This window comes from Equus caballus, chromosome 7, assembly GCF_041296265.1.
Source record: "Equus caballus isolate H_3958 breed thoroughbred chromosome 7, TB-T2T, whole genome shotgun sequence".
NCBI lineage: Eukaryota > Metazoa > Chordata > Mammalia > Perissodactyla > Equidae > Equus > Equus caballus.
Window position 1 is genome coordinate 15,128,396 of NC_091690.1, and position 14,108 is coordinate 15,142,503.

Here is a 14,108-nt window from a genome sequence, read left to right on the forward strand (position 1 = left end):
TCTTTCCTGAGTCTAGCATTGCTCAGGGTGGGATTTGGGATTTCACTCCAAACTCACGATCTTTGCACCATGCAGGGACATTATTCTGCATACAACACACTCTAGTGCTTATTGTTAGGGTGTCATGTCTTGTCTGCTAAATGTTTCACGTTTGCTGACTTGTCTTCTCAATGAGACTGTAAACCACTAGTTGGAGTTGAATCAAAATTACTTTGTATCCCTGAAATGCCTTAAGGAAGGATAGAAATATGTAATTTCTGGTAATGGCTTTGTGAATAGTGAACTCTGGAATGTTAGATAAGTCTGTTATCACATTATCTGCCTTCTGTGCATCTCTCTTGCTGAGCTCCAAATTCTTTGAAATCAGTTACCTACTGTGACTTGCATCTGTATTCTTAAAGCAGAAAGTCTAACAAATGGCTTCTAGAAAGAAAGAATGGTACTGTTAGCCAGTTCAACTCTTCTGGATCAAGTCTAAAAACTCTAAATCCATCGCCTGCTCCGAATTCCAACCCTTATCTTTTCAAAGTGGTAAAAAAAAAAAAAAAAGACAATCTTTTATTTTTATTTCAGATTTATTGGAATATTTAAAGAAATATCTATTTACTACAGACATAATTCCAAAAACAGGTAGAGAATGACAGAATTCCTGGCTTCCTACAGAAAAAGGAAATAAAACAAACATGAAAAAGAATTCTGCTAAAAGAAATGCAAGTTATAAAATCACTCCATCCATGGGGACACACACACTCATAGAAGGGAAGAGCCCATGTTATGTCTAAATATCGCCCTGCTGAGGAAATGAGGAGGAACATCTAAAACCGAGCTTTCCTCACCTTATGGCCACCACTCCACCTACATCAGCTGACCCTGAGAAAGGGCCATCTAACGCTGCAGAATTTTGAGAGAAGAGCACTGCGTTCTGCACTGAACAGTAGAAAGGCATCCTTTAGATATTTCCTATTGCTTATACTAGACATTGAGACCTTGACCAGGATGAAGTTTCAGTATTCTTCTCCCGACCTTGCCCCACCTCCCTCCACACACACACACATCTATCCATAGACACTGATACCACGTACTTATTTTAATATCCTGGAAAGAGGTAGAAGCGTCTTGTCAAAGTCACTCTTTCGGCAGTGGGCATCTGTGCCCTAGCATCTGGCAACTCAAATGATAATCGGACCTAAATGGAAAAGATAGTCTATAGATTGTTCTTTTATTAGCAGAAGAATTTTCACTTAAGCTGGAAAAATTACAAAGAGTATAGCAAAATAAATCGTAAAAACCAAAAGGCCGTATATCTGTAAGAATCATAGCAACATGCATACCTAAGCATAAAATGACCAGACTTTTTAAATCTGCTGCTGGATCTAATAACTCTGGACACAGGCATATTGGAGTCCAGTTGTTCATCTATTCACAGCAAGTGGAGAGTTAAAATAAATAATTGTTTTCTAAAGGTTGTTTTGTAGATCATAACAGGTTGGATCTGGCTTCCAGGTTTGCTGATTCACCAAAGAACCTCAAAGCTCGTTTGGAGAGAAAGGCATTTTTGGAATATAAACACACCCAGTGCTGCTCCCTACATTTCCAATGGGAGTAGTCAAACATGCACGGATGTGGAGTGCAAGAAGCATCTAGAGTCTTACCTTTCGGAAAATTTCCTCCAGATCACAGGACCAGGCATATTCTTGCAAATTTTCAATGAGTTTCTCAATGAAAACAGAGCCCGTTGTGGGACTTCGCCAAGAAACAGTATCTGCGAATAAAGCACATTCCAAATCTCACACAAGGCTCTTGCCTGGCCACAGAGGTGGAGTCCTAGGAGTTCCATACCAGCTGAGGCTCCCTGTTGAGTTCAAGCTGTTTCCTATACACTGTATGCCATTTTTTAGTGAATATATTCAATGTTTGGTGAGTATTTTTTACTGATACTCAATAATTGTTAAGATCATATGAATTATGCTGTGCATTGTGCAGATGTTAGGGTAGCACAGCTTCCGAGTTCAAGGAGTCGCAAATCTAGTAGAGAGGGAGGGAAAGGCAGAATGGGGTAGAGGGGAATGATTGGACCTTCGGGAAGAAACACCTGAATGTGGATCTCAGGATTGTTACTAACTGACTTGATTTAATTTAATTATACATTCTGAAATGCAGTGGCCTCAACTACAAAGAGTAAGATGATAATTTCTGGTGCAAAGTGATATTTGAAGATTAACTATATGTGTTACAAATGCCTGGGAGAATATAGGGTATGTAATACTCAGTCTATACAGTGTAATTATACTAATAACATTTCAACTTATCTACTTTATAAATAATTAAATCAAAAATCAATTAATTCTGACCATAAGGTATTTAGACAAAGAAAATTTTAATTGAATATGAAAATGGTACCAACATAAAAGAAGTACAAGGCTAGAAGAGGCTTAACAGAAAAAGATCGTATTCTATTGAAGGACAAAACAGACTTATGGAAGAGAAATACTGAAGAATGGTATTAATTGTATAAAAAAGTAGTGGCATAAAAGTCACGAGGCCATTTTAAAATTATTCAAAGAAATATATAAGAAAGAAGTGGTATAAATAGCTGTATATAGAACCAAACTTTTTAGCCAATAAAAATGGTAATAAATTGTATAATAATAATAGATTAAAATTCTATTTAAAACCACAGCTATCTTGTGAGGCTGGTTCCAGTTAAAGGGAGTAGATGGGAGAGAGCGTGGAGGCAGGGATCTCTAAAAGTTCTTTGTGAAATTAAGGGAGTGGATGGTCACTTTTCTTCAGGAGAGCTCTGTAACACAGTTGGCTTTAATGCTAGAGCATGCGGAGGTAGGTTTACTAGGGGAAGCTGAAGATAACTGAATAAAGTATCTAAGAATCATCTTGAAAGGAGCGGGGAGGAAAGTAAAAGAAAAGGAGACAGAAATCAACAAGATGGATGTAAAGAAGCTGGGAGCCTACAAATGGCTATACAGCCAGAAGTAAATCTCTTGAGGAAGGCTGGCATTAAAGGATTTTAAAGAATAGTTATGTTTAATACTAACATTTCCTAAATACACTTAAGCTGTAAATGCATAGGTTTTTTGCCTAGTGTCATTGATTTTGAGCACTGACAAAATCATTGATTTCTACATCAAGACATGGTCAACACAATGCAGAACCAGGTTGTCTCCTGAGAGATAGTATCTCATTACAGAAAATAATCTGTAAATTAAACTGTTTGAGTTGAGGCAAAGTCTTAAGGCCAGAGGCAATCAAGAGAATGAGAATGCTCAAGAAATTCCAAAATGTAGTGGATGAAAGAGTTCAAATGACTTTTATTTAAACCCTGAGATGAAAAGTTACTCAAGGCAAAATGTTGAGTTAAGTTACAAAGTGGAAACATCTTGAATAATAGCAGTCGTTTAATGTGTTCTTTACTCTGTGCCATGCTCAATATGTTGGATATATTGTCTCACTTAATTCTTAGAACAATGGTATTTGTATTCACATATATCAGTGAGGAATTCAAAGAAAGCTCTGAGAGGCTAAATAACTGGAGCCAGTTTATAAATCCTAAATGGCACGGTCAGAATATAATCAGCCGTAGTTTTAATCCAAAGCCTGGACTGAAAATCATTCAGATTTCTTGTTTCATATGCTCCATACTTCTAGTTGAAACCACTTTAACTTAGGGACTCAATCAGACTTGTCTGCTTTTCTGCTTATTCCTATCCCTTCTATAAATCCTACCCTTCTGTAAATACATGACGTCTAGGCATTGGACTGCTGAATCATCCCGAGATCGTGAACCTTTACTATGTGGAGTCAGATTCTAATTTACTTCAGTGTAGATGCTCTTCTATTTATCCATCACAGTTCCAGGTAAATATTTTGCACCACGGGAGTTTACTAGTTACTGATTAAGTAAAAATATATGCACATTTGGTCTCTGTGGATAAGGGACATTGAAGGTGTAATGAGGGGAAGATTTAATTTTTTCTTTAGAAGTCTCGTGAACACAGATATCCATTCTCTAGTGGGTGGGTCTGATTTGCTGCGCCAGTAACACCCACAAAGACCTCCTACACAGGCACTCATTACCTGGTGTTGAAGAGCAGAAAGCAATAAAATCTTTCTCTACATGGGCTTTCTTAATGGCATCATCCTCAAAATCGTCTGGAGCCAGTGAGGAGCTACTTCCAGAAGTTCCTGTTGAGTCTTTTAACCACACTACCCCTTGATTCTCTGGAAAAACAAAATTTGGTTTCTCATTATTCCAACAGTCAAGAGAACTACTTTCTCCCCATAAATCTCTGCTCAATCATATTTATTGATTTATTCATCACTATCTTTCATTCACATGCACATACACACATATCTTTTCAACAACTCATCTCTCCTAACCCTGAAATGAATTCTAACGGCATCCAATCAAAATCTTAAGACAAAAGTCCTATCTTTTTAGTTGAAAATGGAATAAATTGTCTACTAACCAGTTATACAACTCACAGAAGTTTCAATCTTGTTTGGTGACAGTGGTATACTTTGACATTAAGGAGTAGACACAAAAAAGCTGAAAAATCCTGGATACATAAGATAAGGTCAATACTTGAATGTCTCATGTTCTAACAGACATCAGCACTCACCACCACGGCAGGCCTGGATAATGATCACCTTGGGTTTGTCCCTCAAATTTGGACAGTTCCTGGTGTTAAAAATTTGAAAGATGGTGTTGACTTCTAATACATCTGGGACTTTCTCAGAGAATTTCTTCCCACAAATGCCTTCTCGAATACCATGAGACATGAACACCAGGAAAGTGCTGTCAGAGGACCGGTGCTCTGGGCGGGCAGCAAATGCCTTCAGCTCTGTAGTCATGTCCTGGAAAAGACCATACCCCTGATTTTAGACAATGTGATTCATTATCATGGCACCGTGGGAATCCAATAAAAAGACACTTAAGGAATTCCTGGGTGATATAAAAATCAATGGAATGCAAAAGATAATTGAAGTCTCAATTCAGAGAAAGGTAAAGAAAGGGTTATAGAATGCCATCCATGGATTTCTAGTAGAGAGAAAGGAGAATTATTGAGTTGATAGAACACTTCCCAATTAAAAGTTTCACCAAACTCTCTCTAAAAGACCCTACATTAGAAGGGGTCACTGTAGCATGCAGCACCCTCCAATGGCAAATTTAGATTCTAGACTGTCAAGAGATTAAGTTTCTGGTGCTACAACCAAGCTTTCTAACATTCTTTAGGAATATGAAGGATATGACCATTGTCTCTACATTATGATGGACCTTACCAAAGCGGTGAGATTTTCTTTCAATTCCACACTGTACCCCAGACCTTCTAGCAGCACCTTCATACTTGCAATATCTACTTCAGCTCCAGCTCTCCTGGAAAGATTGTCAAACTCTGTGTTGCAGATAATGAGCGCAAGCCGTGTGCGGGTCATCGACTTTCCCATTATTGGGTACATCTGTAGGAAATGCAGATTGGATGAACAGACTTGTTCTTAAATAAATATTCATCTTGATTGTTTAAGACAACTTCTCCTCCCTTCATCCTATCCAGAAACCAAATCTCATGAACCATACATAAAAACATGGAGGGGGAATGAGTCCTACTATGGAAGTGGAAATGGAGTTTTCAAATGTCTGATTAGCAGCTGAGCACTTGCTTTAATTATTTTTGAGAGGTAGGGTTGTGAGAAAAAGCTTTGAAGCCAGAATAATTAATTTTTAAAACTGACTCCTCAACTTACTGATTTGGCCAAAATATTTAACTATCTGTGCCTCAGTCTCCTGGTCTCTAAAATGAGTTTTTATGAAGTTTCAAGGTGTTACTGTTTGCAACTTGCTTAGAACAGTGGCTGATTATATTAAGCATTCAATAGATGCCATTGTTGTTATAATTATTTACTCAGGGAATTGGATGAAACTTGGAACTTTCTACATAAGCCTGGGATTCTAGGAGATAAGAATCTTTTATGTAAGGGAAGCAGCAGGATGATTTTCCAGAACCTCTCAAGGAAATTGGCTCTAAAAAAGAGCCACTGCACTTCAGGATTGCCTCCAGTGTGTCTTTCATTCCCATCCCTGTGTTTTGAGAACAGCACCTCTGCTGACTTTTCTTTCCATATCCTTTCGACCACTTCTGGTGAACAAAGCTTGAGGCTCACTTTTGGCCCTGACAATGCAAGCTTAGCCAGGTCATCCGGCATTGCCTGAAGAGCTGCAAGAGACAAGAAACTTTATGAATAATGGCATCCCTGTGTGTCCCACTTGGTGTTCCTCACAGCATCATCTGTGTATAAAGTCACAGAGGAGGAAATGAATTCTTAGGAGGAGAGCCTGTGCTGGTCATCAGCACTGTTGAGTAAGTCATTGTTAATAGAACACATTCCAAGCCAGAGGAGATTTCCAGTGGTGTGACACAAGAATCTACCTTCATCTTTTAGGATCAGCATTTTTATAAATATTTTAGATTAAAAAATAGAGAGTGTTTCAAGTCCATGCATGATAAAACTCTCAGAAAACAATCAACATGTCAGATGAAATAGTTAATTATAAATTTATTTTCAATGATTTAAAGCTTTTGGTAAAATTTAATGGAGGTAGGTCTATTTTAACATATTTTTAAATGCATATGTTTATCTATCTATTTATTTGTTTTATTAACAGGCATGAGAGTAGGCATTAGAGAGATTCAAAGAAAGAAAAGAAGGAAAAAAGGAGGGAGAGAAGGAAGAAATGGCGGGCTTTTGTCCTGTCCTTTAAGATCTCTCTACGGTGGGTACATATGGTGAAGAGGAGGAGGAATATTTTCTCTGAGTTAGCACCTGGAGGAGGGCTGCCTGCTAATGAAGAATGTCCATTTTAGAATTTTCATAAATGAGAAATAAATTTCTATCCTCTCTGAGCCATTACAAATGTTTGACTCCGTTAGAGCATTGCGTACCATCTTAACTGATACAAGCGTGTGTAGTGTCATTTCCATCCCTAAATTTTGGGCTATCTCTAATTTGATGGTGGAGATTCTTAATACCTATTCCTTCGTAACTCATATATTCATGTAAGCTCAATAAAAGCAGGAAATTTATTTGTCTTGTTCATTACTCTCCAAACAGTCCATAGAACAGGGTCTGTAACACAGTAGGCATATGCTGAATATTTTTCTAATGGCTTAGTGAGTAATAGTAATCCTGATGAAATTATTCAGTGAAATAGTCTTTTAACAAATACTTATTGCATGTACGTTCTAAGCCAACTTCTGTTACATGTGATCCTACCTATGCATAAGTCAGACATGTTTAATTTCCTCATAAAGCATAAAGTCCAGTGGGGGAAAGGATGCGTTTATTTAAAAATGACAAAAAAAAATTGAGCGAGAGTTGTGGCTGTAGAATCACAGGGCACTGTAAGAATAAGGGTTCGGAAACACAGTAGTAGAAGTAGAAATGGAAAGACAGATTGGATTTGAGAGAGGAATCAACAAAACTTGGCCACTGCTTGAATATTGAAAGTGAGAGAGAAGAAAGAGCTGAAGATAATTTCAGGCTTCTGGTTTGAATAACTAGCTAATGGTGGCACCGTTAACTAAGATAGGGGAAACTGGAGGAGAAGCAAGGTGATGAAGGGTGGCAAGTTCAGCTCTGGGCATGTATAGATAAAGGTGTTTATGGGAGATGTGGGTGCATGTGTTCAGTAGGCACTTAAATAGTGAAATGTGGCACTCAGGTAGTCAGGATTTGAGACACAGATTCAGAATTTGTTAGTATAGACATGGTAGTGAAGCTGTAGGAAAGGCTTCTGCTAAAGCAGAATAGAGCACAAGAAAAAAACCATAGGATCAATCCATGAGAGTTACCCACAGCCACCTCATCTTAGGTTCATCCTATGAATCTGAAGCTAAAATCATGGAAGATGGGGTTCAAAGAATTTTATTGCTTTGAAAACAGTATTACCTGGGGAGGAATGAACCACTGCTTGGGAGTCTTGTGTTTTAAGAAAATTTCCAGATTGTGGACCTGAGGAAAGATGAAGGAGATTAAAATAATTACTTACGATCTCTGAAGAATCTTACCCCAATGTGTTGAACACTCTGTATGAAAAATGCCTTCCACAGGCCTTGATCCTATTCAAGATATGACTTACCTGGAGCCACATTCATCACAAGGAAACAAAAGCCTCTGCGCATGAATGACTGAACTTTAACACTTGGGGCAGAACCAAAGTGTCAAGAAGTGAGTTTCTTGATTTCTACTTTCTAAGATGAAAATGGAATTGAGACAGCATCAGCTATAGGATCAAGAATTACCTTAATATGTGTGTTTCAAGGTGACTCTTGACAGGACTACTACTACCTAACAGGTGTGTGCAAAGTCAAGTTGTCTAACTCAGAGCTGACCTGGACTTTGGAGAAAACTAAGAAGAAAAAGCACTTGGACAATTAGCCTTGCCAAGTTTTATCACAGCAGAAAATTATGATGAGGGGTGCCACTGGCGTACCCCCTGTCAATGTTAAGTAAATTTCCTAAGTGCCATGGAACGGGAAATTGCTGGAGCCAGGATATGAACACAAATCTGTCTTGACTATCAATCTTGAGCTCTTAATCACTAAGATACTCTGCCAGCCCACAAAAGGTACTGTACAGTTGTACATGTGACAGGAGACCTGAATACAATCTCTCTGTAATCTGCATTTGCCCTACTCAGTGGCATAAGCCAGACTCTGAGGAGGAAAACACTGGAAAGCCTCAGTTACATTATTTGGTTGCATAAACTCACTCAAACTTATTAATAAAATCTCTGGGGTGCTATTTATTACGATTATCAATTTCAGAAACAAGAATTAAGTTTAATTTATTTAGGGTTTTATAAAGATCTCAATACAGCAACATCCACCTTAGAAACTCATTCCAGAAACTTTAAAACTTGGCATGAGCTAACAAATGAGAAATACTCCAAGTCTTCATTTCATGGTACCTATTGAAGACAGGATTTCTATAGGCAAAATATGGTCCATTTCCTTGCCCTAAATGGAGGATAGCCATAGGATGTCCCACAAAACTTCAGACCCAAGGCATAGGCTGCAATTTGTCCCATCTTCCACTCTAGACTGCTGGACTAAATTAACCATCAATAAATTCAAGAACATTTTCTGGAGGAGGCCTTGTTATAGCAGTGGCGTGCATGCCAAGAACTTTCTTTTAGACCTCTCCCATTAAAGTACATTCAAATATTACATCTAATTATCACATTCTATTGCTCTGAAAAAATTGACAAATAGATGAGGAGACAAAGCCATGACAGCCCTGACTGCGGAGGTATCATCTGACAGCTAGAGAGGCAGACTCCAGGGGTTAGAGTTGCCACAATGGGGTGTACAAGTGCTGCTAAAATTCAAGGACTATGAGTTGAAAGGAATGGGACACCAAAGAATAAACTTTGGCTATTATACAATTATTCTAGATCCTGATTGCTATTGATTGATTGTCTTTGATTTGGGGGAGGGGGATTAAATGAAAAAGTGGTATCAAAAGAAAAACAAGAGGTTTATTACCCATAGATGAACACAGAAAACATTTGCTACATCACTCAGACAGGCATAGGCTTCCCCTAATCCCTAGGAAACAAGACTTTCTGCTTTCAAAGAACATCTTCTGAATGGCTTTCAGAAATGCAAAAGAACCCAGGAGCTGAGATTCCACCAGAGCTCCCATCTTTGCTGCATGGAAGGACTAACGAACCATAGGAGGGGCAGCTCAGAAGCTTGAACCTGTATTGGGCCCTCAGGAGGCCTGGAGGTAGAGTGGGTGGGCCTCACTTAAGATCTTACTTTTATAGAGGCACTCAATTTATTCTCTGTGTGTTCCACCATCACTGAAATACTTTATTCCTCCTGGAGAGCAAAATTTTGGAAAGAATTTTTAAAAGGTCTTTGATTACAGACCTTAAGCCTTCATGTCAGATGATTACTTAAGTTCCTAGGGACCCCTAGACTTTAACTAAATAACTGACTAACTAACTAAATAAATAAATAAGGTGCCTTGCCAGGAGGACTGGAGAATACAGTATGAAGCTTCTCAAACCGTTCTCATGAACTTCAACAAATGAGTTACCACATACCCAGGATGGGAAGTGAGCCTCAATCTAAAGAAGGCCACAGAGGCCAAAGAAACAAGAATCAAGAGTAAAAGAGCCAGGGGACATGCAATAAGGCCATTGCTATAGAAATAGGACCCTGAAACCAGAGGTAAGGAAGTTGTATGCACAGTAACATGACCGATGAACTATCTGAACTTTAGTCTGAGTCGTTGATCCTTACCTGAGGATAGGCGCAGTGTCTCTGCAAGGTGGGGGTCATCTTCACAAATGTGACCGATAAAAATTTGGCATGCCTGGGGCCCTTTCCGAATGACAGCATCAATCAAAGCTCGGGCCTTATCCATAACTGTAGCATTTTCATCTCTTACTTTCTCCATCTCTTCCTGGTTCAGCACCCTTTTCTCTAACAGTTCATCCAGCAAGCTATTTACTGTACCCGTGCCCACTGAGCGGATAAACAGCCTCCTCTTTTCCTTCAGGACGTTGCCTGTTTGAAGAACAAGGATTCCTCACGTCACGAAACAGTCTCATTTTCCTCTCATGTCAGCAACAGGGAATAACCTCCTTTAGATTTAATCAATAAAATGTCCCTCTGCACAGTGCAGTAGTCCTGAGGACACCCACATCTCCTACTCTTCCCTCAGTCTTACCCACACGTGCTCACTGAGTGGCTCAAAGACTCAGATTCACTATCTCTACATAGTACCTGAAAACCAGGGATCATCCTGACATGCCCCCTGTTTATTCAACTCTGCATGATAAAATAATGAAACCGTGAAAGCCCATTTCCTTTGGGGACCACAGCTGCTGGTAGCCATCTTGTTCCAATTCTGCACTTTCCATCAGATTACGACATATAAGAATTCAGTTAATATTGCAAAATGACAGCAGGAGACCAGTAAAACCCAGTTCCTTTCTGGCCCTTGCCCTTCCTATGTAAAGACCGTGAAAGTCTTCGGGCCTCTTCCCTTCTTCCCTCTGCTCTCCTTCCTTCCTCTCTTCCCACTCCCTCGGTTCTGCTCACTTAAGCAGTCACAGAACCTAATTATGGCTTCCAAAACTATTTCTTCCCCAAAACGTGTCCTTTCAGACAGTAAGAAACTCACCCGCCATGGCTTCTCCCTGTCAGCCTTGAAGTGCGGTGTGAAACTGAAAGCCTGTTCCACCTTCCTTTTCAGCAGGGTGTATACACATGTTGCGAAATACCCACTGTGCATGTATATGCTTGACTTCATTTTTTTTTCCCAAAGAACTAACCAGATTGTTGAATCTTAGCATCAAGGAGTGTATCCTTGGGAAACTTCCTTCACCCACACCTGGATCGGGTCAGGGTAGGAAAAGGCGTGGGGCTTGGAGAACAAGAAAGGAATGAAAAGTATGTATACAATTAAACTCACACAATAGTGAATCTCTCATTCACTAGAATGTGATCTAGAAAAGTAACTCATCTTTTGGTCTCTTTGTCAATGTGGGCTGCTACAACAAAATACCACATACTGGGTGGCTTACAGGCAAGAGAAATTCATTGCTCACAGTTCTGCATGCTGGGAGTCCAAGATCAGGGTCAGGTTGGGTCCTGGTGAAGGCCTTTTCCTGGATTGCAGACTGCTGACTTCTCGCCATGTCCTCGCATGGCAGGGCCTTTCTGGGGTCTCTGTTATAAGGCCCCAACCTCATTCATGAGGGTTCTGCTTTCATGATTGGTTCAAATCCCAGAGGCCACATATCCGAATACCATCACCTTGGGCATTAGATTTTCGACATATGAATTTGGAGAGGACACAGACATTCAGCGTATAGCATTTGGAGAAGCTGGAGCACTGTGACCTGTACCGTCATGCCCCAAATCTAGACTGTGTCCTAGAAGCTATGTGTCCCTGTGAAGCAGTTCCACTTTTAGGAAGGAAATATTTTTCACCAGGATCAAATCTTTTCTAACATAATGCTTTTCTTTTTCAGGTGGCTCTGTTTTGAGGGACACTGTAGAAATTAAAAGCTCAGGTCCTGGACTAAGAATGTCAAACTTAGCATTTTAACTATCTGTTCTCAAGCAAGGTATTGAACTTTCCCATGCTTTGATTCCTCTATCTGTAAAATACTTTCATTAATAGCACATACCTACACAATTTTGATCATCAAATGAGAGAAAATGTATAAAATGCATAGAACATTGCCTGACATTTAGTAAGCACACAATAAGTCATGTTATAATTATTATTATTATTTTTTAAAGATTGGCCTTAAGCTATCATCTGTTGCCAATCTTTTTTCTTCTCTTTCTTCCCAAAGTCCCCCAGAAAGTAGTTGTATATTCTAGTTGTAGGTCCTTCTAGTTCTGCTATGTGGGAGGCCACCTCAGCCTGGCTTGATGAGTGGTGCTAGGTCCATGCCCAGGATGTGAACCAGAGAAACCCTGGGATGCCAAAGTGGAGCGCACAAACTTAACCACTCAGCCATGGGGCTGGCCCCAGTGTTATTACTTTTAATATCAATATTTTGCACTAGAAAAATTACCAAGGTTAATTATTTGTGGATTATCCATTGAGTTTATCTTTTGTGAGAATCCTCATGCATCTCTTCCATTCATCCATTTAGCAAGTATATATGAATGACCTATTCCATGCCAGACACTGTTCTAGGTGGTAGGGGTTCAGTCAAAACAGGCAATGGGGGCCGGCCCAGTGGCACACTGGTTAAGTTTGCACGTTCTGCTTTGGTGGCCCGGGATTCGCCGGTTCAGATCGTGGGTGCGGATGTGGCACCGCTTGGCAAGCCATGCTGTGGCAGGCGTCCCACGTATAAAGTAGAGGAAGATGGGCACAGATGTTAGCTCAGGACCGGTCTTCCTCAGTGAAAAGAGGAGGATTGGCAGCAGTTAGCTCAGGACTAATCTTCCTCAAAAGAAATAAAAACAAAAACAGACAATGGTCCCCTGCCCCCATGGCCTCACATTCAAGAGACAAAAATGAAACCCAATATGTAACTTGGATATTCAGAATATTGTAGTGTAGTGAGCACTAAAGAAAAGAAATTTATTAGGGAAATGGGTAATGAAATATTGGAGAACTCATTAAAACTGAAGGCAGAGGAGCCCAGGAACACCCAAAGAGGCCATTGCTTTCAGTGAGCACATGTTCAATTGACCGTCCCAGAAATAAACTCCATATGGTCAATTTATTTTATAGCTGTTTGATAAAAGATGAACTAATAACGAAATGCAGATATTAGCCCTACACTTTTCAATTTATTTACTGAAAATACTCTTAGATTTATTACCGTACTATCTTAAGAGAATAAGGACTCAGAGTTACTAAAACGTTCAATGCATGCGTGTGTGTGCATGAATGCGTGCACGTGAGTATATGTGCACACGCGCTTGAAATATCTAAATTAAATATTGATAGCTCTATTATTACATTTTAAAACTCTATACAATTAAAAATACACTTGTCTTTTGACATGTGGGCTCCAGTTTTGCTTCCTTAGTCTCTAGGCTAAGTATTACCTTTATTTTAATTGAACTAAAATTCACTGTCTAGATTTTAATCTTTTTCTCAGGATATTTTTATTTTTACTTTTCTACTTGCCCAGTCCAGTTGGCAGCACAATCTTGTGCTCCTTGCCACAGGGAAACATTGCAGGGAAAAAAGCAGAAACTGCATATATATTGTCTCCCTTCTACTTTTCTGTATATTTATTTAGTTATTTCCCAAATGCCTAAAAGATTTCACATGAAGGTTTTTCCACCAGCCAGGACCAAACACCACTGAGTTGAAGCAGGCTGAGGTGGCATCCAAGCCAGAGAAGGATGGCGAGGCATTGGACCTGGGGTTGTAGAACCCTAAGCTCATGATCAATTGATTATCTCACTGACCCTGGGAAGCTAAGCAGAGAGCCACTATGTAGCAAGGGCCCACTGTTTCCTCAAAAAGGATGGTGCTAAACACTGGAAACATCCCAAATATCCATTGTAGGTGCTTGCATGAGTAAACAAATTGTGCTA

At 39.5% G+C, this 14,108-nt stretch overlaps 1 protein-coding gene across 2 annotated transcripts; it reads right to left on the reverse strand.

The window, feature by feature from the left end:
• Positions 1 to 555: 555 nt before the first annotated feature.
• Positions 556 to 13,505, reverse strand: CASP1 (caspase 1). 2 transcript variants are annotated; one of them, NM_001081842.2, is given in 10 exon segments: positions 556 to 657; positions 1,083 to 1,186; positions 1,653 to 1,762; positions 4,093 to 4,236; positions 4,638 to 4,872; positions 5,299 to 5,475; positions 6,115 to 6,230; positions 7,963 to 8,025; positions 10,326 to 10,592; positions 11,212 to 11,250. In NM_001081842.2, coding segments are annotated over 9 exon segments (1,218 nt in total). In that variant the 5' UTR covers positions 11,219 to 11,250; the 3' UTR covers positions 556 to 657; positions 1,083 to 1,087.
• Positions 13,506 to 14,108: the final 603 nt, after the last annotated feature.